A 26,060-nucleotide genomic window follows, 5' to 3' on the forward strand; every position below is an offset into this window, starting at 1 on the left:
GCCAAAGAAAGGGGGCGGGGCTAAAGTTTGTAAAGGGGGTGGGGCCAAAGGAAGGGGAAGAGCCAATAGGGAGATAGGAGGGGAGAAAAGGGGCGGGGTGAAAGGAAGGAGGCGGGGCTGAAGGAAGGGGGCGGGGTCAAGGCAGAGGGAGGAGCCAATAGGGAGAGAGGAGGGGAGAAAGGGGGCGGGGCTAAAGGAAGGGGCGGGGCCTCAATAAGGGGGTGGAGCCAGAGGAACGGGAGCAGCCAATGGGGAGAGAGGAGGGAAGAAAAGGGGCGGGGCTAAAGGAGAGAAAGGGGGAGGAGCCAATGGGGGGAGGGGCGGGGCTAAAGGGTATAAGGGGGCGGGGCCTCGATAAGGGGGCGTGGCCAAGGCTGAGGGAAAAGCCAATAGGGAGAGAGGAGGGGAGAAAAGGGGCGGAGCTAAAGGAAGGGGGCGGGGCCGCAAAAAGGGGGCGGGGCCAGAGGAAGGGGAGAAGCCAATCAGAAGAGAGGAGGGGAGAAAGGGGGCGGGGCTAAAGAAAGGGGGCGGGGCTAAAGGGACAAAGGGGGCGGGGCCAAAGGAAGGGGAGGAGCCAATAGGGAGAGAGAAAGGGAGAAAAGGGGCGGGGCCTCAATAAGGGGGTGGGGCATCGATAAGGGGGTGGGGCTAAGGCAGAGGGAAGAGCCAATAGGGAGAGAGGAGGGGAGAAAAGGGGGTGGGGCTAAAGAAATGGGCGGGGCTAAAGAAAGGGGGCGGGGCCAGAGAAAGGGGGGGAGCCAATAGGGAGAGGGGAGGGGACAAAAGGGGCGGGGCTAAAGGAGATAAAGGGGGCGTGGCCAGAGGAAGGGGAGGAGCCAATAGGGAGAGAGGAAGAGAGAAAAGGGGCGGGGCCAAAGAAAGGGGGCGGGGAATTCATAAGGGGGCGGGGCCAGAGGAAGGGGAGGAGTCAATAGGGAGATAAATGGGGCGGGGCTTAAAGGGGGGAGGAGCCAATTGGGATAAAAGGGGCGGGGCTTAAAGGGGGAGGAGCCAATGGGGTTTGAGGAGCCGGGGTTTGATGGGTGGCTGAGCCAATGGGGTTTGAGGGGGCGGGGTTTGATGGGGGCTGTGACCAATGGGGTTTGAGGGGGCGGGGTTTAAAGGGGGACTGTGACCAATGGGGTTTCAGGGGGCGGGGTTAAAGGGGGCTGTGACCAATGGGGTTTGAGGGGGCAGGGTTTAAAGGGAGGAGCAGCCAATGGGGTTTGAGGGGGCGGGGTTTAAAGGGGGCTGAGCCAATGGGGTTTGAGGGGGCAGGGTTTAAAGGGGGGCTGTGACCAATGGGGTCTGAGGGGGCGGGGTTTAAAGGGGGCTGTGACCAATGGGGTTTGAGGGGGCGGGGTTTAAAGGGGGAATGAGCCAATGGGGATTGAGGGGGCGGGGCTTAAAGTGGGGCTGTGACCAATGGGGTTTGAGGGGGCGGGGTTTAAAGGGAGGAGCAGCCAATGGGGGTTGAGGGGGCGGGGTTTAAAGGGAGGAGCAGCCAATGGGGGTTGAGGGGGCGGGGTTTAAAGGGGGGCTGTGACCAATGGGGTTTGAGGGGGCGGGGTTTAAAGGAGGAGGAGCCAATGGGGTTGGAGGGGGCGGGGTTTAAAGGGCGCTGTGACCAATGGGGGTTGAGGGGGCGGGACTAAAGGGGGGATGTGACCAATGGGGTTTGAGGGGCCGGGGTTTAAAGGGGGCTGTGACCAATGGGGTTTGAGGGGGCGAGGTTTAAAGGGGGCTGTGACCAATAGGGTTTGAGGGGGCGGGGTTTGATGGGGGGGGGGGGGGGAATGAGCCAATGGGATTTGAGGGGGTGGGGTTAAAGGGGGCTGAGCCAATGGGGTTTGAGGGGGCGGGGTTTAAAGGGGGAGGAGCCAATGGGGTTTGAGGGGGCGGGGCTTAAATAGGGGCTGTGACCAATGGGGTTTGAGGGGGCGGGGTTAAAGGGGGCTGTGACCAATGGGGTTTGAGGGGCGGTGTTTAAAGGGGGGCTGTGACCAATGGGGTTTGAGGGGGCGGGGCTTAAAGGGGGGCTGTGACCAATGGGGTTTGAGGGGGCGGGGTTTGATGGGGGAATGAGCCAATGGGGTTTGAGGGGGCGGGGCTAAAAGGGGGCTGTGACCAATGGGGCTTGAGGGGGCGGGACTTAAAAGGGGGCTGTGACCAATGGGGGTTGAGGGGGCGGGGTTTAAAAAGGCAATGAGCCAATGGGGATTGAGGGGGCGGGTCTCAAGGGGAGGCTGAGCCAATGGGGTTTGAGGGGGCGGGGTTAAAGGGGGCTGTGACCAATGGGGTTGAGGGGGCGGGGTTTGATTGGGGAATGAGCCAATGGGGTTTGAGGGGGCGGGGTTTAAATGGGGGGCTGTGACCAATGGGGTTTGAGGGGGCGGGGTTAAAGGGGGTTGTGACCAATGGGGTTTGAGGGGGCGGGGTTTGATGGGGGCTGTGACCAATGGGGTTTGAGGGGGCGGGGTTAAAAGGTGGCTGTGACCAATGGGGTTTGAGGGGGCGGGGCTAAGGGGGAATGAGCCAATGGAGTTTGAGGGGGCGGGGTTAAAGGGGGCTGTGACCAATGGGGTTTGAGGGGGCGGGGTTAAAAGGGGGAATGAGCCAATGGGGTTTGAGGGGGCGGGGTTTAAAGGGGGCTGTGACCAATGGGGTTTCAGGGGGCGGGGCTAAAGGAAGGAGGAGCCAATGGGGTTTGAGGGGGCGGGGTTAAAGGGGGCCGTGACCAATGGGGTTTGAGGGGGCGGGGTTTAAATGGGGAATGAGCCAATGGGGTTTGAGGGGGCGGGGTTTGATGGGGGAATGAGCCAATGGGGTTTGAGGGGGCGGGGTTAAAGGGAGGGAATGAGCCAATGGGGTTTGAGGGGGCGGAGTTTAAAGGGGGCTGTGACCAATGGGGTTTGAGGGGGCGGGGTTAAAGGGGGGCTGAGCCAATGAGGTTCGAGGGGCGGGGTTTGATGGGGGGTGTGACCAATGGGGTTTGAGAAGGCGGGGTTAAAGGGGGACGTGACCAATGGGGTTTGAGGGGGCAGGGTTTAAAGGGGGCTGTGACCAATGGGGTTTGAGGGGGCGGGGTTTAATAAGGGGCTGTGACCAATGGGGATTGAGGGGGCAGGGTTAAAAGGGGGAATGAGCCAATGGGGGTTGAGGGGGCGGGGCTTAAAGGGGGGATGTGACCAATGGGGGTTGAGGGGGCGGGGTTAAAGGGGGTTGTGACCAATGGGAATTGAGGGGGCGGGGTTTGATGGGGAAATGAGCCAATGGGGTTTGAGGGGGCAGGGTTAATGGGGGGCTGTGACCAATGGGGTTTGAGGGGGCGGGGTTAAAGGGGGCTGTGACCAATGGGGATTGAGGGGGCGGGGTTTAAAGGGGGCTGCGACCAATGGGGTTTGAGGGGGCGGGGTTTAAATGGGGATGTGACCAATGGGGTTTGAGGGGGCGGGGTTAAAGGGGGAGGAGCCAATGGGGTTTGAGGGGGTGGGGTTAAAGGGGGCTGTGACCAATGGGGTTCGAGGGGGCGGGGTTAAAGGGGGCTGTGACCAATGGGGTTTGAGGGGGCGGGGCTTAAAGGGGGAGGAGCCAATGGGGTTTGAGGGGGCGGGGTTAAAGGGAATGAGCCAATGGGGTTTGAGGGGGCGGGGTTTAAAAGGGGCTGATACCAATGGGGTTTGAGGGGGCGGGGTTTGATAGGGCTGTGACCAATGGGGTTTGAGGGGGCGGGGTTTAAAGGGGGAAAAGCCAATAATGATTGAGGGGGCGGGGTTTGATGGGGGAATGAGCCAATGGGGTTTGAGGGGTGGGGTTAAAGGGGGCTGTGACCAATGGGGTTTGAGGGGGCGGGGTTAAAGGGGGGGAATGAGCCAATGGGGTTTGAGGGGGCGGGGTTAAAGGGGGCTGAGACCAATGGGGTTTGAGGGGGCGGGGTTTAAAGGGGGCTGTGACCAATGGGGTTTGAGGGGGCGGGGTTAAAGGGGGGCTGTGACCAATGGGGTTTGAGGGGGCAGGGTTTGATGGGGGATGTGACCAATGGGGGTTGAGGGGGCGGGGTTTGATGGGGGCTGTGACCAATGGGGTTTGAGGGGGCGGGGTTAAAGGTGGTTGTGACCAATGGGGTTTGAGGGGGCGGGGTTAAAGGTGGTTGTGACCAATGGGGTTTGAGGGGCCGGGGTTTAAAGGGGGGCTGTGACCAATGGGGTTTGAGGGGGCGGGGTTAAAGGGGGCTGTGACCAATGGGGTTTGAGGGGGCGGGGTTTAAAGGGGGAGGAGCCAATGGGGTTTGAGGGGGTGGGGCTAAAAGGGGGCTGTGACCAATGGGGTTTGAGGGGGCGGGGTTTAAAGGGGGCTGTGACCAATGGGGTTTGAGGGGGCGGGGTTAAAGGGGGAGGAGCCAATGGGGGTTGAGGGGGTGGGGCTTAAAGGGGGGATGTGACCAATGGGGTTTGAGGATGCGGGGTTAAAGGGGGGCTGAGACCAATGGGGTTTGAGGGGGCGGGGTTTGATGGGGGAATGAGCCAATGGGGTTTGATGGGGCGGGGTTAAAGGGGGGGATGAGCCAATGGGGGTTGAGGGGGCGGGGTTTGATGGGGGCTGTGACCAATGGGGTTTGAGGGGGCGGGATTAAAGGGGGGCTGTGACAAATGGGGTTTGAGGGGGCGGGGTTTAAAGGGGGCTGTGACCAATGGGGTTTGAGGGGGCGGGGCTTAAAAGGGGGCTGTGACCAATGGGGGTTGAGGGGGCGGGGTTTAAAGGGGGGATGTGACCAATGGGGGTTGAGGGGGCGGGGTTTGACGGGGGAATGAGCCAATGGGGTTTGAGGGGGCGGGGCTAAAGGGGGGCTGTGACCAATGGGGTTTGAGTGGGTGGTGTTAAAGGGGGGCTGTGACCAATGGGGTTTGAGGGGGCGGGGTTAAAGGGGGGCTGTGACCAATGGGGTTTGAGGGGGCGGGGTTTAAAGGTGAATGTGACCAATGGGGTTTGAGGGGCGGGGTTTGATGGGTAAATGAGCCAATGGGGTTTGAGGGGGCGGGGTTTAAAGGAGGGGCTGTGACCAATGGGGTTTGAGGGGGCGGGGTTAAAGGAGGCTGTAACCAATGGGGTTTGAGGGGGCGGGGTTAAACAGGGTTGTGACCAATGGGAATTGAGGGGACGGGGTTTGATGGGGGCTGTGACCAATGGGGTTTGACTGGGCGAAGTATAAAAAGGGGCTGTGACCAATGGGGGTTGAGGGGGCGGGGTTTAAAGGGGGAATGAGCCAATGGGGGTTTGAGGGGGCGGGACATAAAGGGGATGTGACCAATGGGGTTTGAAGGGGCGGGGTTAAAGGGGGCTGTGACCAATGGGGTTCGAGGGGGCGGGGTTAAAAGGGGGATGTGACCAATGGGGTTTGAGGGGGTGGGGTATAAAAAGGGGCTGTGACCAATGGGGGTTGAGGGGGCGGGGTTTGATGGGGGAATGAGCCAATGGGGTTAGAGGGGGCGGGCTGAAAGGGGGCTGTGACCAATGGGGTTCGAGGGGGCGGGGTTAAAGGGGGCTGTGACCAATGGGGTTTGAGAGGGTGGGGTTAAAGGGGGGGATGAGCCAATGGGGTTTGAGGGGGCGGTTTTAAAGGGGGCTGTGACCAATGGGGTTTGAGGGGGTGGGGTTAAAGGGGGGCTGAGCCAATGGGGTTTGAGGGGGAGGGGTTAAAAGGGGGCTGTGACCAATGGGGTTTGAGGGGGCGGGGCTTAAATGGGGCTGTGACCAATGGGGTTTGAGGGGGCAGGATTTGATGGGGGAATGAGCCAATGGGGTTTGAGGGGGCGGGGTTAAAGGGGCTGTGACCAATGGGGGTGAGGGGGCGGGGTTTAATGGGGGCTGTGACCAATGGGGTTCGAGGGGGCGGGGCATAACAGGGTCTGTGACCAATTGGGTTTGAGGGGGCGGGGCTTAAATGGGGGAATGAGCCAATGGGGTTTGAGGGGGCGGGGTTTAAAGGGGGAAGTGACCAATGGGGTTTGAGGGGGCGGGGCTTAAAAGGGGCTGTGACCAATGGGGTTTGAGGGGGCGGGGTTTAATGGGAGAATGAGCCAATGGGGTTTGAGGGGGCGGGGTTTAAAGGGGGCTGTGACCAATGGGGTTTGAGGGGCGGGGTTAAAGGGGGCTGTGACCAATGGGGTTTGAGGGGGCGGGGTTAGAGGGGGGCTGTGACCAATGGGGTTTGAGGGGGCGGGGTTAAAGGCAGGAGGAGCCAATGGGGTTTGAGGGGGCGGGGCTTAAAGGGGGCTGTGACCAATGGGGTTCGAGGGGGCGGGGTTAAAGGGGGGATGAGCCAATGGGGTTTGAGGGGGCGGGGCTAAAGAGGGGCTGTGACCAATGGGGTTTAAGGGGGAGGAGTTTGATGGGGGAATGAGCCAATGGGGTTTGAGGGGGCGGGGTTTAAAGGGGGGCTGTGACCAATGGGGGTTGAGGGGCCGGGGCTAACAGGGGGTGAGCCAATGGGGTTTGAGGGGCGGGGCTTAAGGGGGGGCTGTGACCAATGGGGTTTGAGGGGGCGGGGTTTAAAGGGGGCTGTGACCAATGGGGATTGAGGGGGCGGGGTTTGATGGGGGGCTGTGACCAATGGGGTTTGAGGGGGCGGGGTTTAAAGGGGAGAATGAGCCAATGGGGTTTGAGGGGGCGGGGCTAAGGGGGAATGAGCCAATGGGGTTTGAGGGGGTGGGGTTAAAGGGGGAATGAGCCAATGGGGTTTGAGGGGGCGGGGTTTAAAGGGGGCTGTGACCAATGGGGTTTGAGGGGGCGGGGTTTGATGGGGGATGTGACCAATGGGGTTTGAGGGGGCGGGGTTAAAAGGGGCTGAGCCAATAGGGTTTGAGGGGGCGGGGTTTAAAGGGGGCTGTGACCAATGGGGTTTGAGGGGGCAGGGTTAAAGGGGAGAATGAGCCAATGGGGTTTGAGGGGGCGGGGCTTAAAGGGGGCTGTGACCAATGGGGTTTGAGGGGGCGGGGCTAAAGGGGGATGTGACCAATGGGGTTTGAGGGGGGGGGGGGTTTAAAAGGGGCTGTGACCAATGGGGTTTGAGGGGGCGGGGTTAAAGGGGGCTGTGACCAATGGGGTTTGAGGGGGCGGGGTTAAAGGGGGAATGAGCCAATGGGGTTTGAGGGGGCGGGGCTTAAAGGGGGCTGTGACCAATGGGGTTTGAGGGGGCGGGGCTTAAAAGGGGGCTGTGACCAATGGGGTTTGAGGGGGCGGGGTTAAAGGGGGGATGAGCCAATAGGGTTTGAGGGGGCGGGGTTTAAAGGGGGCTGTGACCAATGGGGTTTGAGGGGGCGGGGTTTGATGGGGGATGTGACCAATGGGGTTTGAGGGGGCGGGGCTTAAAGGGGGGCTGTGACCAATGGGGTTTGAGGGGGCGGGGTTTAAAGGGGGGATGTGGCCAATGGGGGTTGAGGGGGCGGGGTTTGATGGGGGAATGAGCCAATGGGGTTTGAGGGGGCGGGGTTAAAGGGGGCTGTGACCAATGGGGTTTGAGGGGGCAGGGTTAAAGGGGGGATGTGACCAATGGGGTTTGAGGGGGCGGAGTTAAAGGGGGCTGTGACCAATGGGGGTGGAGCGGGCGAGGTTTAAAGGGGGCTGTGACCAATGGGGTTTGAGGGGGCGGGGTTAAAGGGGGTTGTGACCAATGGGGGTTGAGGGGGCGGGGCTTAAATGGGGGCTGTGACCAATGGGGTTTGAGGGGGCGGGGTTTGATGGGGGAATGAGCCAATGGGGTTTGAGGGGGCGGGGTTAAAGGGGGCTGTAACCAATGGGGTTTGAGGGGGCGGGGTTTAATGGGGGCTGTGACCAATGGGGTTGGAGGGGGCGGGGTTAAAGGGGTGAATGAGCCAATGGGATTTGAGGGGGTGGAGTTAAAGGGGGCTGTGACCAATGGGGTTTGAGGGGGCGGGGTTAAAAGGGGCTGTGACCAATGGGAATTGAGGGGGCGGGGTTTAAAGGGGGATGTGACCAATGGGGGTTGAGGGGGCGGGGTTTAAAGGGGAGAGGAGCCAACGGGGGTTGAGGGGGCGGGGCTTAAAGGGGGGATGTGACCAATGGGGTTCGAGGGGGCGGGGTTTAAAGGGGGCTGTGACCAATGGGGTTTGAGGGGGCGGGGTTTAAAGGGGGCTGTGACCAATGGGGGTTGAGGGGGCGGGGTTAAAGGGGTGAATGAGCCAATGGGGTTTGAGGGAGCGGGGTTAAAGGGGGCTGTGACCAATGGGGTTTGAGGGGGCGGGGTTTAATGGGGGGAATGAGCCAATGGGGTTTGAGGGGGCGGGACTTAAATGGGGTTGTGACCAATGGGATTTGAGGGGGCGGGGTTAAAGGGGGCTGTGACCAATGGGGTTTGAGGGGGCGGGGTTAAAAGGGGCTGTGACCAATGGGAATTGAGGGGGCGGGGTTTAAAGGGGGATGTGACCAATGGGGTTTGAGGGGGTGGGGTTTAAAGGGGGCTGTGACCAATGGGGTTTGAGGGGGCGGGGTTAAAGGGGGGCTGTGACCAATGGGGTTTGAGGGGGTGGGGTATAAAAAGGGGCTGTGACCAATGGGGTTTGAGGGGGCGGGGTTTGATGGGGGCTGTGACCAATATGGGTTGAGGGGGCGGGGTTAAAGGTGGAGGAGCCAATGGGGTATGAGGGGGCGGGGTTAAGGGGGGCTGTGACCAATGGGGTTTGAGGGGGCGGGGTTTCATGGGGAATGAGCCAATGGGGTTTGAGGGGGCGGGGCGTAAAGTGGGGCTGAGACCAATGGGGTTTGAGGGGGCGGGGTTTGATGGGGGAATGAGCCAATGGGGTTTGAGGGGGCGGGGTTAAAGGGGGGCTGTGACCAATGGGGTTTGAGGGGGCGGGGTTAAAGGGGGGGAATGAGCCAATGGGGTTTGAGGGGGCGGGGTTTGATGGGGGATGTGACCAATGGGGTTTGAGGGGGCGGGGTTTGATGGGGGATGTGACCAATGGGGTTTGAGGGGGCGGGAATTAAAGGGGGCTGTGACCAATGGGGTTTGAGGGGGCGGGGTTAAAGGGGGCTGTAACCAATGGGGTTTGAGGGGGCGGGGCTTAAAAGGGGGCTGTGACCAATGGGGTTTGAGGGGGCGGGGTTAAAGGTGGAGGAGCCAATGGGGTATGAGGGGGCGGGGTTAAGGGGGGCTGTGACCAATGGGGTTTGAGGGGGCGGGGTTAAAGGGGGGATGTGACCAATGGGGTTCGAGGGGGCGGGGCTAAAGGGGGCTGTGACCAATGGGGTTTGAGGGGGCGGGGTTTGATGGGGGGCTGTGACCAATGGGGTTTGAGGGGGCGGGGTTAAAGGGGGTTGTGACCAATGGGGTTTGAGGGGGCGGGGTTTAATGGGGGCTGTGACCAATGGGGTTTGAGGAGGCGGGGCTTAAAAGGGGGCTGTGACCAATGGGGTTGGAGGGGACGGGGTTAAAGGGGGCTGTGACCAATGGGGGTTGAGGGGGCGGGGTTAAAAGGGGAGAATGAGCCAATGGGGTTTTAGGGGGCGGGACTAAAGGGGGCTGTGACCAATGGGGTTTGAGGGGGCGGGGTTTAAAGGGGGCTGTGACCAATGGGGTTTGAGGGGGCGGGGCTTAAAGGGGGCTGTGACCAATGGGGGTTGAGGGGGCGGGGTTAAAAGGGGGCTGTGACCAATGGGGGTTGAGGGGGCGGGGTTTGAAAGGGGGCTGTGACCAATGGGGTTGGAGGGGGCGGGGTTAAAGGGGGGAATGAGCCAATGGGGTTTGAGGGGGCAGGGTTAAAGGGGGCTGTGACCAATGGGGTTTGAGGGGGCGGGGTTAAATGGGGCTGAGCCAATGGTGTTTGAGGGGGCGGGGTTTAAAGGGGGCTGTGACCAATGGGGTTTGAGGGGGCGGGGTTAAAGGGGTGAATGAGCCAATGGGGTTTGAGGGGGCGGGGTATAAGGGCGGCTGTGACCAATGGGGTTTGAGGGGGCGAGGTTTGATCGGGGATGTGACCAATGGGGTTTGAGGGGGCGGGGTTTAAAGGGGGCTGTGACCAATGAGGTTTGAGGGGGCGGGGTTAAAGGGGGAATGAGCCAATGGGGTTGAGGGGGCGGGGTTAAAGGAGGCTGTGACCAATGGGGTTTGAGGGGGCGGGGTTTGATGGGGGACTGTGACCAATGGGGTTTGAGGGGGGGGGGGGGTTTAAAGGGGGGCTGTGACCAATGGGGTTTGAGGGGGCGGCGTTAAAGGGGGAGGAGCCAATGGGGTTTGAGGGGGCGGGGTTTAATGGGGGAATGAGCCAATGGGGATTGAGGGGGCGGGGTTTAAAGGGGGCTGAGCCAATGGGGTTTGAGGGGGCGGGGTTAAAGGGGGCTGTGACCAATGGGGTTTCAGGGGGAGGGGTTTAAAGGGGGAGGAGCCAATGGGGATTGAGGGGGAGGGGCAAAAGGGGGCTGTGACCAATGGGGATTGAGGGGGCGGGGTTTAAATGGGGATGTGACCAATGGGGTTTGAGGGGGCGGGGTTTAAAGGGGGGAATGAGCCAATGGGGTTTGAGGGGGCGGGGTTAAAGGGGGCTGTGACCAATGGGGTTTGAGGGGGCGGGGTTAAGGGTGAACTGAGCCAATGGGGTTTGAGGGAGCGGGGCTTAAAGGGGGCTGTGACCAATGGGGTTTGAGGGGGCGGGGTTTGATGGGGGAATGAGCCAATGGGGTTTGAGGGGGCGGGGCTTAAAGGGGGGCTGTGACCAATGGGGTTTGAGGGGGCGGGGTTTAAAGGGGGCTGTGACCAATGGGGTTTGAGGGGGCGGGGTTAAAAGGGGGAATGAGCCAATGGGGTTTGAGGGGGCGGGGTTAAAGGCAGGAGGAGCCAATGGGGTTTGAGGGGGCGGGGCTTAAAGGGGGCTGTGACCAATGGGTGTTGAGGGGGCGGGGTTTGATGGGGTATGTGACCAATGGGGTTTGAGGGGGCGGGGTTTGATGGGGGAATGAGCCAATGGGGTTTGAGGGGGCGGGGTTAAAGGGGGCTGTGACCAATGGGGTTTGAGTGGGTGGGGTTAAAACGGGGCTGTGACCAATGCGGTTTGAGGGGGTGGGGTTTAATGTGGGGCTGTGACCAATGGGGTTTGAGGGAGCGGGGATTGATGGGGGAATGAGCCAATGGGGTTTGAGGGGGCGGGGTTAAAGGGGGCTGTGACCAATGGGGTTTGAGGGGGCAGGGTTAAAGGGGGGCTGAGCCAATGGGGGTTGATGGGGCGGAGTTAAAGGGGGATGTGACCAATGGGGATTGAGGGGGCGGGTTTTGATGGTGTGATGAGCCAATGGGGGTTGAGGGGGCGGGGCTAAGGGGTCCGTGCTCTGACCTGATTGGTGTTGAGGATGTCGTGTGCGGCGCTGAGCATCACCACGTAGGGGGCGTTATTGCAAACACCAAACAGCCTCAATGGGGATAAGGAGACAGAGAGATTCTATGGGGCTGACCCATAGATCTATGGGGCACAATAGGATCCTATGGAGCTGACCCACATCTATGGGGCTGAGCCACATCTATGGGGCACAATAGGATCCTATGGGGCTGACCCATAGATCTATGGGGCTGACCCATAAGTGCCCAGCCCATAAGTGCCCACCCCACATCTATGGGGCTGCCCCATAAGTGCCCATCCCATATCTATAGGGCTGCCCCATAAGTGCCCATCCCATATCTATAGGGCTGCCCCATAAGTGACAGACCCATATCTATAGGGCTGCCCCATAAGTGACAGACCCATATCTATAGGGCTGCCCCATAAGTGCCCATCCCATATCTATAGGGCTGCCCCATAAGTGCCCATCCCATATCTATAGGGCTGCCCTATAAGTACCCATCCCATATCTATAGGGCTGCCCCATAAGTGCCCATCCCATATCTATAGGGCTGCCCCATAGATGTGGGTCCCACTCACCAGAAGGCGACCCCATTGCGGCAGGTTTCATAGCGGGATGGAGACGGGGGATCCTCATCTGTGGGGCAGAAAAGGGATCTATGGGGTCGCTATGGTGCTCTATGGGTCTCTATGGGTCTCTATGGGTCTCTATGGGACCCTATGGGTCCCTATGGGTCTCTATGGGTCTCTATGGGGCTCAGTGGGTCTCTATAGGGTCCCTATGTGTCCCTATGGGTCTCTATGGGGAAGTTGGGGGTCTCTATGGGTCTCTATGGGTCCCTATGGGTCCCTATGGGGACTCTATTGGGCACTATGGGTCTCTATGGGTCTCTATGGGGTCACTATGTGTCCCTATGGGTCTCTATGGGTCCTCTATGGGGTCTCTACAGGATCTATGGGTCCCTATGGGTCTCTATGGGTCTCTATGGGGTTGCTATGGGTCTCTATGTCCCCCTATGTCCCCCCGTATCCCCCCATATCACCCCATATCCCCCCATAGAGACCCCATATCACCCCATATCCCCCCTATATCCTCCCCATATCTCATATATCCCCCCATGTCCCCCATATCCCCCCCGTATCCACCTATATCCCCCCATATAACCCCATATCACCCCATAGAGATCCCATATCTCCCCATAGAGACCCCATATCTCCCCACAGATCCCCCATATCCCCCCATATCCACCCTATATCCCCCTATATACCCCCATATCCCTCCATATGACCCCATATATCCCCCTATATCCCTCCCATATCCCCCCATATAACCCCATATATCCCCTATATCCCCCCATATGACCCCATACATCCCCCCATATGACCCCATATAACCCCCTATATCCCCCCATATATCCCCATATATCCCCCATATATCTCCCTATATCCCCCCATAGAGATCCCATATCACCCCATAACCCCCCATATATCCCCCATATCCTCCCATATATCCCCCTATATGACCCCATAGAGACCCATATCCCCCCATATCCCCCTATATCCTCTATATCCCCCTCATATCACCCCATATATCCCCTATAGGACCCCATATCCCCCATATATCCCCCAAATCCCACCTATAACCCCCTATATCCCCCCATATGACCCCATATATCCCCCACATCACCCCATAGAGACCCCATATACCCCCATATATCCCCCCATATCCCCTATATCCCCCCATATAACCTCATAGAGACCCCATATCACCCCATATCCCCCCATAGAGACCCATATCACCCCATAGAGACCCCATATCACCCTATATACCCCCATAGAGATCCCATATCCCCCCATATCCCCCTATATCACCCCATAAAGACCCCATATCACCCCATAGAGATCCCATTTCTTCCCATATCACCCCATATCCCCCCATAGAGACCCATATCTCCCCACAGATCCCCCATATCAACCCATAGAGACCCCATATCCCCCCATACCCCCCCCATATCCCCCTATAACCCCCCATATGACCCCATATATCCCCCATATCCCCCTATATGACCCCATATATCCCCGTATATCCCCCCTATATCCCCCATATCAACCTCATATAACCCCATATATCCCCTATAGGACCCCATATCCCCCCATATAAACCCATATATCCCCAATATGACCCCATATATCCCCCCATATCCCCATATATCCCCATACAACCCCATATATCCCCAAATATCCCCCATATGTCCCATATATCCCCATATGACCCCATATTTCCCCCATATGACCTTATATTTCCCCCATATGACCCCATATAACCCCATATATCACCCATATGACCCCATATATCCCCCCATATGACCCCATATAACCCCATATATCCCCCATATCCCCCCATATGACCCCATATATTCCCTATATATCCCATATATCCCCTATATAACTCCATATGTCCCTATATAACCCCATATATCCCCTATATTCCCAATAACCACCCCATATACCCAATAACCACCCCATATTCCCCATTAACTCCCCATATCCCCCCATATAACCCCATATATCCCCCATATCGCCCCATATCCCCCATATATCCCCATATAACCCCATATATTTCCCATATGACCCCATATATCCCCCATATATCCCCCATATAACCCCATATATCCCCATATATCCCCCATATATCCCCATATATCCCCCATATAACCCCATATATCCCCCATATATCCCCATATGACCCCATATATCCCCATATATCCCCATATGACCCCATATATCCCCCATATAACCCCATATATCCCCCATATCCCCCATATATCCCCATATGACCCCATATATCCCCCATATAACCCCATATATCCCCCATATACCCCCTATTGACCCCATACATCCCCAAATATCCCCCATATAACCCCATATAACCCCATATACCCCCATATATCCCCCTATATCCTCCCTATATCCCCCCATATCCCCCCATATAACCTCATATATCTCCTATATCACCCCATATAACCCATATGACCCTATATATCCCCCATATGGCCCCATATAACCCCATATAACCCCATATATCCCCTATATCCCCCTATATCCCCCCATATAACCCCATATAACCCCATATAACCCCATATATCCCCATATATCCCCCATATAACCCCATATATCCCCCATATGGCCCCATATATCCCCTATATCCCCTATATCTCCCCATATCCCCCCATATAACCCCATATATCCCCCATATAACCCCATATATCCCCCATATCTCCCTATATGACCCCACATATCCCCATATATCCCCTATATCCCCCATATCTCCCTATGGGGTCTCACCTCCTCCTTCGCTGTCCGCCATCTTGGCCGGCTGAGGCCAAAATCACGTGAGCTCCGTCCCACGTGACTCAGCCTTGCTCCATCCCGGAAGTCCCACTCACTTCCGGTTTCTCCCATAGGCCGCACTTCCGCCTCGTTACCCACAACCCCCCGCGCTCATTCAAGACCATTTCCGGCTAAACAACGGACGTCCCGCCTCTCCTCGATTCTGATTGGCTGAGGTGACGGGAAGAAGCCGGAAGTGCCGCCATGTCGGATGTGGAGCTGAGCGCCGAAGCGATTCGGGAGCGGCTGAGGAACGAGCTGGGGGCGGATCACGTGGTCAGCGATCAATGGGGCTCTATGGGGGCTATGGGGGCTATGGGGCTCTATGGGTCCCTATGGGTCCCTATGGGTCTCTATGGGGCTCTATGGGTCTCTATGGGTCCCTATGGGTCTGTATGGGTCCTTATGGGTCTCTATGGGGCTCTATGGGTCCCTATGGGGCTCTATGGGTCTCTATGGGTCTATATAGGGTGTCTATGGGGCTATATGGGTCTCTGTGGGTCTCTGTGGGTCTCTATGGGGCTCTATGGGGCTCTATGGGTCTCTATGGGGTGTCTATGGGGCTCTATGGGGGGCTATGGGGTGTCTATGGGTCCCTATGGGTCCCTATGGGTCTCTATGTGTCTCTATGGGGCTCTATGGGTCTCTATGGGTCCCTATGGGTCTGTATGGGTCCTTATGGGTCTCTATGGGGCTCTATGGGTCCCTATGGGGCTCTATGGGTCTCTATGGGTCTATATAGGGTGTCTATGGGGCTATATGGGTCTCTGTGGGTCTCTGTGGGTCTCTATGGGGCTCTATGGGGCTCTATGGGTCTCTATGGGGTGTCTATGGGGCTCTATGGGGGGCTATGGGGTGTCTATGGGTCCCTATGGGTCCCTATGGGTCTCTATGTGTCTCTATAGGTCCCTATGGGTCCCTATGGGTCTCTATGGGGTGTCTATGGGTCTCTATGGGGTGTCTATGGGTCCCTATGGGGCTCAATGGGTCCCTATGGGTCTCTATGGGGTGTCTATGGGTCCCTATGGGTCTCTATGGGTCCCTATGGGTCTGTGTGGGATTCTATGGGGTTGTTATGGGTCCCTATGTGTTCCTATGGGTTCCTATGGGTCTCTATGGGGTCTGTATGGGTCTCTATGTGTCCGTATGTGTCCCTATGGGGTCCCTATATGTCACTATGTGTCCCTATGGGGTCTCTATGTGTCCCTATGTGTCCCTATGTGTCCCTATGTATCTCTATGGGGTCCCTATGTATCTCTATATGTCCCTATGTATCTCTATGTGTCTCTGTGGGTCTCTATGTGTCCTTATGTGTCCCTAGTGTCCCTATATGTCCCTATGTGTCCCTATATGTCCCTATGGGGTCTCTTTGTGTCCCTAGGGGGTCCCTATGTGTCTCTATGTGTCCCTATATGTCACTATGGGTTCTCTATGGGTGTCTATGTGTCCCTATGGGTCTGTGTGGGGTTCTATGGGGTGGTTATGGGTCTCTATGTGTCCCTATGTGTCCCTATATGTCCCTATGTATCTCTATATGTCCCTATATGTCCCTATGTGTCTCTATGGGGTCTCTATGTGTCCCTATATGTCCCTAATGTCCCTATGTATCTCTATGTGTCCCTATATGTCCCTATATGTCCCTAATGTCCCTATGTATCTCTATGGGGTCCCTATGTATCTCTATGGGGTCCCTATGTATCTCTATGGGGTCTCTATGTATCTCTATGGGGTCCCTATGTATCTCTATGGGGTCTCTATGTATCTCTATGGGGTCCCTATGTATCTCTATGGGGTCTCTATGTATCTCTATGTGTCTCTATGGGGTCCCTATGTGTCTCTATGGGGTCCCTATATGTCCCTATGGGGTCTTTATATGTTCCCATGTGTCCCTATGGGGTCTCTATTTGTCCCTATGGGTCCCTATGTATCTCTATATGTCCCTATATGTCCCTATGGGGTCCCTATATGTCCCTAATGTCCCTATATGTCTCTAATGTCCCTATATGTCCCTAATGTCCCTATATGTCCCTAATGTCCCTATATGTCCCTAATGTCCCTATATGTCCCTATATGTCTGTATGGATCCCTATATGTCCCTATGCGTCCCTATGGGTCTCTATGGGTCTCTATGTGTCCCTATATGTCTCTATATGTCCATATGTGTCCCTATGGGGTCTCTATGTGTCTCTATGTGTCCCTATATGTCCCTATGTATCTCTATGGGGTCCCTATATGTCCCTATGTATCTCTATGGGGTCTCTATGTATCTCTATGGGGTCCCTATGTATCTCTATGGGGTCTCTATGGGGTGCCTATGTGTCCCTGTGTGTCCCTATGTGTCCCTATGTATCCCTATGTGTCCCTATATGTCCCTATGGGGTCCCTATATGTCCCTAATGTCCCTATATGTCCCTATGTGTCCCTATATGTCCCTATATGTCTCTATGGATCCCTGTATGTCCCTATGCGTCCCTATGGGTCTCTATGGGTCTCTATGTGTCCCTATATGTCTCTATATGTCCATATGTGTCCCTATGGGGTCTCTATGTGTCCCTATATGTCCCTATATGTCTCTATGGATCCCTATGTATCTCTATATGTCCCTATATATCCCTATGTATCCCTATATGTCCCTATGTATCTCTATGTGTCCCTATGTATCTCTATGTATCTCTATGTATCTCTATGTGTCTCTATGGTGTCCCTATATGTTCCCTGTGTTTCCCCTATAGGAGGTGGAGGACACAACGTCTTCTCGCTGTTCCAGCAGTTTCCGGGTCCTGGTGGTGGCGGCTGCGTTCAGAGGGATGGGGCTGCTGCAACGGCACCGGTACCGACACATAGGGACCCCATAGATAACACATGGGGCTGCTGCAACGGCACCGGTACCGACACATAGGGACACATAGACACCCCATAGCAACCCCATAGGGACCCCATAGGGACCCCATAGGGACACATTGAGACCCCATAGGGACCCCATAGATAACCCATAGGTAACCCATAGAGACCACATAGATAACACATGGGGCTGCTGCAACGGCACCGGTACCACACATAGACACCCCATAGGGACACATAGACACCCCATAGGGACACATAGACACCCCATAGGGACACATAGACACCCCATAGACACCCCATAGGGACCCCATAGGGACCCCATAGATAACACATGGGGACACATAGAGACCCCATAGAGTTCCATTGAGATCCATTGAGATCCATTGAGACCCATAGGGACCCCTTAGAGACCCCATATGGACCCCATAGCCACCCCATAGAGACCCCATAGATAACACATGGGGCTGCTGCAACGGCACCGGTACGGCCCCATAGACACCCCATAGCCACCCCATAGAGACCCCATAGGGACACATAGGGACACATAGAGATCCCATAGCCACCCCATAGGGACACATAGCCACCCCATAGAGACCCCATAGATAACCCATAGAGACCCCATTGAGTTCCATTGAGATCCATTGAGATCCATAGAGACCCCATAGAGTTCCATTGAGATCCATTGAGACCCATAGGGACCCCTTAGAGACCCCATAGGTAACCCATAGAGACCACATAGAGACCCCATAGGGACCCCATAGGGACACATAGAGACCACATAGAGACCCCATAGGGACCCCATAGGGACCCCATAGGGACACATAGGGACCACATAGAGACCCCATAGGGACCACATAGGGACCCTATAGGGACACATAGCCACCCCATAGCCACCCCATAGGGACCCTATAGAGACCCCATAGGTAACCCATAGGTAACCCATAGGGACCCCATAGATAACACATGGGGCTGCTGCAACGGCACCGGTACCACCCCATAGCCACCCCATAGGGACCCATAGCCACCCCATAGCCACCCCATAGGGACCCCATAGGGACACATAGACACCCCATAGGGACACATGGGGACACATAGAGACCCCATAGCCACCCCATAGCCACCCCATAGGGACACATAGACACCCCATAGGGACACATAGGGACACATAGAGACCCCATAGCCACCCCATGGCCACCCCATAGCCACCCCATATATAGCCCATAGATAACCCATAGAGACCCCATAGCCACCCCATAGCCACCCCATAGAGACCCCATAGATAACACATGGGGCTGCTGCAACGGCACCAGTACCGACACATAGACACCCCATAGACACCCCATAGGGACACATAGCCACCCCATAGGGACCCCATAGGGACACATAGGGACACATAGAGACCCCATAGCCACCCCATAGCCACCCCATAGGGACACATAGACACCCCATAGGGACACATAGGGACACATAGAGACCCCATAGCCACCCCATATATAGCCCATAGATAACCCATAGATAACCCATAGAGACCCCATAGCCACCCCATAGCCACCCCATAGAGACCCCATAGATAACCCATAGATAACCCATAGAGACCCCATAGGGAGCCATTGAGTTCCATTGAGACCCATAGAGACACATAGGGACACATAGAGACCCCATAGAGACCCCATAGGGAGCCATTGATTTCCATTGACTTCCATTGAGATCCATTGAGATCCATTGAGACCCACAGGGACCCCATAGCTGCACCATAGCGACACATAGGGACACATAGATAACCCATAAGGACCCATAGGGACCCCATAGAGACCCCATAGGGACCCCATAGATAGCCCATAGATAGCCCATAGATAACCCATAGAGACCCCATAGAGACCCCATAGAGACCCCATAGATAACACATAGAGACCCCATAGGGACCCCATAGGGAGCCCATAGGGAGCCATTGAGTTCCATTGGGTTCCATTGAGTTCCATTGGGTTCCATTGAGTTCCATTGAGATCCATTGAGACCCATAGGGACCCCATAGAGACCCCATAGGGACCCCATAGGGACCCCATAGGGACCCCATAGATAACACATGGGGCTGCTGCAACGGCACCGTTACCGACACATAGACACCCCATAGCCACCCCATAGAGACCCCATAGGGACACATAGCCACCCCATAGAGACACTTAGCCACCCCATAGACACCCCATAGCCACCCCATAGATAACCCATAGCCACCCTATAGATAACACATGGGGCTGCTGCAACGGCACCGGTACCGACACATAGACACCCCATAGCCACCCCATAGACACCCCATAGATAGCCCATAGGGACCCTATAGGGACACATAGCCACCCCATAGATAACACATGGGGCTGCTGCAACGGCACCGGTACCGACACATAGAGACCCCATAGCCACCCCATAGATAGCCCATAGGGACACATAGGGACCCCATTGAGTTCCATTGGGTTCCATTGGGTTCCATTGAGTTCCATTGGGTTCCATTGGGTTCCATTGGGTTCCATTGAGTTCCATTGGGTTCCATTGAGTTCCATTGAGTTCCATTGAGTTCCATTGGGTTCCATTGAGATCCATTGAGTTCCATTGGGTTCCATTGAGTTCCATTGGGTTCCATTGGGTTCCATTGGGTTCCATTGAGTTCCATTGGGTTCCATTGAGTTCCATTGAGTTCCATTGAGTTCCATTGGGTTCCATTGAGATCCATTGAGTTCCATTGGGTTCCATTGAGATCCATTGAGTTCCATTGGGTTCCATTGAGATCCATTGAGTTCCATTGGGTTCCATTGAGTTCCATTGGGTTCCATTGGGTTCCATTGGGTTCCATTGGGTTCCATAGAGACCCCATAGAGTTCCATTGAGATCCATTGAGACCCATAGGGACCCCTTAGAGACCCCATAGGTAACCCATAGAGACCACATAGAGACCCCATAGGGACCCCATAGGGACACATAGAGACCACATAGAGACCCCATAGGGACCCCATAGAGACCCCATAGGGACACATAGGGACCACATTGAGACCCCATAGGTAACCCATAGATAACCCATAGGGTTCCATTGAGACCCATTGAGTTCCACTGAGATCAATTGAGTTCCATTAAGATCCATTGAGACCCATAGGGACCCCATAGGGACCCCATAGAGACCCCATAGGGACACATAGGGACCCCATAGGGACCCCATAAGGACACATAGAGACCCCATAGAGTTCCATTGAGACCCATTGGGACTCATAGAGACCCCATAGGGACACATAGAGACCCATAGAGACCCATAGGGACCCATAGGGACACATAGGGACACATAGGGACCCCATAGCGACCCCATAGCGACCCCATAGATAGCCCATAGATAACCCATAGATAACCCATAGAGACCCATAGGGACACATAGCCACCCCATAGGGACCCCATAGGGACCACATAGATAACACATTGAAACCCCATAGAGACCCCATAGGGACCACATAGATAACCCATAGGGACCCCCATAGATAGCCCATAGAGACCCATAGGGACCCATAGAGACCCATAGGGACACATAGAGACCCCATAGGGAGCCATTGAGTTCCATTGAGATCCATTGAGTTCCATTGGGTTCCATTGAGATCCATTGACACCCATAGGGACCCCATAGAGACCCCATAGAGACCCCATAGGGACCCCACAGGGACCCCATAGGGACCCCATAGATAACCCATAGGGACCCCATAGAGACCCCATAGGGACCCCATAGATGGCCCATAGAGACCCCATTGGGACACATAGAGACCCCATAGGGAGCCATTGAGTTCCATTGACTTCCATTGAGATCCATTGAGACCCATACGGACCCCATAGCTGCACGATAGGGACACATAGAGACCCATAGGGACCCATAGGGACACATAGAGACCCCATAGGGACCCCATAGATAGCCCATAGATAACACATAAAGACCCCATAGAGACCCCATAGGGACCCCATAGAGACCCATAGGGACACATAGAGACCCCATAGATAGCCCATAGAGACCCCATAGGGACCCCATAGATAACACATAGGGACACATAGAGACCCCATAGAGTTCCATTGAGATCCATTGAGATCCATTGAGATCCATTGAGACCCATAGAGACCCCATAGGACCCCATAGCTGCCCCATAGAGACCCCATAGGGACCCCATAGCCAACCCATAGGGACCCCATAGATAGCCCATAGATAACACATAGGGACACATAGAGACCCCATTGAGTTCCATTGAGATCCATAGGGACCCCATAGCTGCCCCATAGAGACCCCATAGCCACCCCATAGAGACCCCATAGATAACACATGGGGCTGCTGCAACGGCACCGGTACCGACACATAGGGACACATAGACACCCCATAGAGACCCCATAGATAACCCATAGAGACCCCATAGAGACCCATAGGGACACGTAGAGACACATAGGGACACATAGGGAGACATAGGGATCCATAGGGAGCCATTGAGATCCATAGGGTTCCATTGAGTTCAATTGGGTTCCATTGGGTTCCATTGGGTTCCATTGGGTTCCATTGGGTTCCATTGAGTTCCATTGAGTTCCATTGGGTTCCATTGGGTTCCATTGAGTTCCATTGGGTTCCATTGGGTTCCATTGGGTTCCATTGGGTTCCATTGAGTTCCATTGGGTTCCATTGGGTTCCATTGGGTTCCATTGAGTTCCATTAAGTTCCATTGGGTTCCATTGGGTTCCATTGGGTTCCATTGGGTTCCATTGAGTTCCATTGGGTTCCATTGGGTTCCATTGAGTTCCATTGGGTTCCATTGGGTTCCATTGAGTCCCATTGGGTTCCATTGAGATCCATTGGGTTCCATTGAGTTCCATTGGGTTCCATTGAGATCCATTGGGTTCCATTAGGTTCCATTGAGTTCCATTAGGTTCCATTGAGTTCCATTGAGTTCCATTGAGTTCCATTGGGTTCCATTGAGACCCATAGGGACCCATAGGGACCCCATAGATAACACATAGAGACCCCATAGGGACCCCATAGGTAACCCATAGATAACCCATAGAGACCCTATAGATAACACATAGAGACACATAGGGACCCTATAGGGAGACATAGAGACCCATAGGGACACATAGAGACCCCATAGGGTTCCATATATATCTCCCCATATATACCCCATATCCCCCCATATAACTCCATATCCCCCCATATCTCCCCATATCTCCCCATATCTCCCCATAGATCCCCATATCTCCTCATATCTCCCCATATCTCCCCATATCTCCTCATATCACCCCATATCTCCCCATAGATACCCCATATAACCCCATATAACCCCATATAACCCCATATCTCCCCATATAACCCATATAACCCCATATAACCCCATATCTCCCCATATCTCCCCATATCACCCCATATCTCCCCATAGATACCCCATATAACCCCATATAACCCATATAACCCCATACATACCCCATATAACCCCATATCTCCCCATATCTCCCCATATAACCCCATATAACCCCATATCCCCCCATATAACCCCATATAACCCCATATAACCCGATATAATCCCATATCTCCCCATATAACCCCATATCCCCCCATATAACCCCATATAACCCCATATAACCCCATATCCCCCCATATAACCCCATATAACCCCATATAACCCCATATAATCCCATATCTCCCCATATAACCCCATATCCCCCCATATAACTCCATATAACCCCATATAACTCCATATAACCCCATATCCCCCCATATCCCCCCATATAACCCCATATAACCCCATATAACCCCATATAACCCCATATAAGCCCATATAACCCCATATCCCCCCATATCTCCCCATATAACCCCATATAACCCCATATAACCCCATATAACCCCATATAACCCCATATAACCCCATATCCCCCCATATAACCCCATATAACCCCATATAACCCCATATCCCCCCATATAACCCCATATAACCCCATATAACTCCATATAACCCCATATCCCCCCATATCCCCCCATATAACCCCATATCCCCCCATATAACCCCATATCCCCCCATATAGCCCCATATAACCCCATATAACCCCATATCCCCCCATATAACCCATATAACCCATATAACCCCATATATACCCCATATAACCCCATATAACCCCATATAACCCCATATCCCCCCATATAACCCCATATAACCCCATATCACCCCATATAACCCCATATAACCCATATAACCCCATATAACCCCATATCCCCCCATATAACCCCATATAACCCCATATCACCCCATATAACCCCATATCCCCTTGTATAACCCCATATCCCCCCATATAACCCCATATAACCCCATATCCCCCCATATAACCCCATATAACCCCATATAACCCCATATAACCCCATATAACCCCATATAACCCTATATAACCCCATATCCCCCCATATAACCCCATATAACCCCATATAACCCCATATATCTCCCCATAGGTTGGTGAACGCGGCTCTGGGTCCGTCCCTGTCCCGTATCCACGCGTTGGAGCAGCGCACCCTGACCCCGGAGCAATGGGACAAACAGCGAGGGACGGAACCTCCATCAGAAACCCTATAACACCCCATAGGGCCCCATAGAGCCCCATAACACCCCATAGGGCCCCATTGTACCCTATGACACCCCATTGGGCCCCATTGAGCCCCATAACGCCCCATAGAGCCCCATTGTACCCTATAACACCCCATAGAGCTCCATTGAGCCCCATAGAGCTCCACTGAGCCCCATAGAGGCCCATAGAGCCCTATAGAGCCCCATAATGCCCCATAGAACCCAATAGGGCCCCATAGAGACCCATAACACCCCATAGAGCTCCATTGAGCCCCATAGAGACCCCATAGAGCCCCATAACACCCCATAACCCATCCCATAGATGGAGGTGGAGCCTCAATAAGCCCTGGCCCCTATTCCTTAACCATAATAAGCCACGCCCCCTATAAGCCCAACCCCTGCCTTATATGGGATGGGAGAGGGCGGAGCCACAATAAGCCACGCCCCTTTATCATAAGCCACGCCCCCTATTCATAAGTCACGCCCCCTTTATCACAAGCCACGCCCCCTATAAGCCGAACCCCTGCCTTATATGGGATGGGAGGGAGCAGAGCCACAATAAGCCACGCCCCCATTCATAAGCCACGCCCCCCTTTTAGCAAGCCACGCCCACTACCTTATATGGAATGAGATTGAGGCGGAGCCACAATGAAGCCACGCCCCCTATTCACAAGCTACGCCCTCTATGAGCCGAACCATTGCCTTATATGGAATTAGAGGGGGGTGGAGCCTCAATAAGCCACGCCCCCTTAGTCACAAAGCCTGACCAATAGGATTGCAGCTCCGGATGTGGGCGTGGCTAAGCGTAGCCCCACCCCCTCTCTTAGGCCACGCCCCCTCCCATTCATTCTAATGGGGCTGTGGGCGTGGCTTTGGATTTGAGCCTGACCAATAGGAGAGCGACTTTGTAAGTGGGCGTGGCTAAGCGTAGCCCCGCCCCATCCTTTAGGCCACGCCCCCTCCATTCATTCTAATGGGGCTGTGGGCGTGGCTTTGCATTTGAACCTGACCAATAGGAGAGCGACTTTGTAAGTGGGCGTGGCTAAGCATAGCCCCGCCCCCTCTTAGGCCACGCCCCCTCCCTATTAATCTTAATGGGTTGTGGGCGTGGCTTTGCATTCAAACCTGACCAATAGGAGAGCAGCTTTATAAGTGGGCGTGGCTAAGCGTAGCCCCACCCCCTCCCTTAGGCCACGCCCCCTCCATTCATTCTAATGGGGCTGTGGGCGTGGCTTTGTATTTGAGCCTGACCAATAGGAGAGCAGATACATAAGTGGGCGTGGCTAAGCGTAGCCCCACCCCCTCCCTTAGGCCACGTCCCCTCCCCATTGATCCTTATGGTGCTGTGGGCGTGGCTTCGCACATGAGCCCGACCAATAGGAGAGCAGATACGAAAGTGGGCGTGGCTAAGCGCAGCCCCGCCTCTTCTCCTAGGCCACGCCCCCTCCCATTCATTCTAATGGAGCTGTGGGCGTGGCTTCGTATGTGAGACTGACCAATAGGAGAGCGGCTCCGGATGTGGGCGTGACTAAACGTAGCCACCTGATTGGTTGTGATTGTAAAGGGGGCGGGGCTTGTGTCAGGCCACGCCCCCCCTGATTGAGACCATGCTGTTCTTAAAGAGACAGAAGCATTTATTGCTCATTCATTATCAATGTTAATTAATGGGGTGGGGGGGGGTTACATTAATAAGGGGGGGGGGGTCTCGTAGGGGATAGGGTGGGGATGGGAGGGGTTCTATGGGGGGAGGGGGGCTCTATGGGGTTCTATGGGTTGTTGTGGGGTGCTATGGGGCTCTATGGGGTATTATGGGGCTCTATGGGCTGTTATGGGGCTCAATGGGGATCTATGGGGCTCTATGGGGTGTTATGGGGCT

At 55.3% G+C, this 26,060-nt stretch overlaps 2 protein-coding genes across 10 annotated transcripts in view; one reads left to right on the top strand and one right to left on the bottom strand.

The window, feature by feature from the left end:
• The window catches only part of CLN3 (CLN3 lysosomal/endosomal transmembrane protein, battenin), a 39,953-nt gene extending 25,218 nt beyond the window's left edge, over nt 1-14,735 (bottom strand). For 3 of the 9 annotated variants that reach the window (XR_014935229.1, XM_085518270.1, XM_085518267.1), the window contains exons 1-3: nt 14,691-14,735; nt 11,925-11,982; nt 11,343-11,418 (exon numbers count right to left, since the gene is read on the bottom strand). Coding sequence is in view for 6 of the 9 variants with exons in the window: in XM_085518270.1 (XP_085374396.1) it covers nt 11,343-11,418; nt 11,925-11,982; nt 14,691-14,712 (156 nt within the window). In the remaining 3 variants the exon portion in view is untranslated. Of the gene's footprint in view, nt 1-11,342; nt 11,527-11,924; nt 11,983-14,690 lie in introns of all 9 variants that reach the window. The other 6 variants (XR_014935231.1, XM_085518272.1, XM_085518269.1 and 3 more) reach the window with 2 other exon arrangements.
• Nucleotides 14,736-14,854: 119 nt separating this feature from the next.
• LOC107307311 (bolA-like protein 2) lies at nt 14,855-25,816 on the top strand. Its single transcript, XM_085518274.1, has 3 exons — nt 14,855-15,011; nt 17,468-17,565; nt 24,073-25,816. Exons 1-3 carry the CDS (start codon nt 14,940-14,942, stop codon nt 24,191-24,193), a joined length of 291 nt encoding a protein of 96 aa, XP_085374400.1. The 5' UTR covers nt 14,855-14,939; the 3' UTR covers nt 24,194-25,816.
• The last annotated feature ends 244 nt before the right edge of the window (nt 25,817-26,060 follow it).

Source organism: Coturnix japonica, chromosome 17 (assembly GCF_054131305.1).
Source record: "Coturnix japonica strain WE chromosome 17, WE-NBRP24, whole genome shotgun sequence".
Taxonomy (NCBI): Eukaryota; Metazoa; Chordata; class Aves; order Galliformes; family Phasianidae; genus Coturnix; species Coturnix japonica.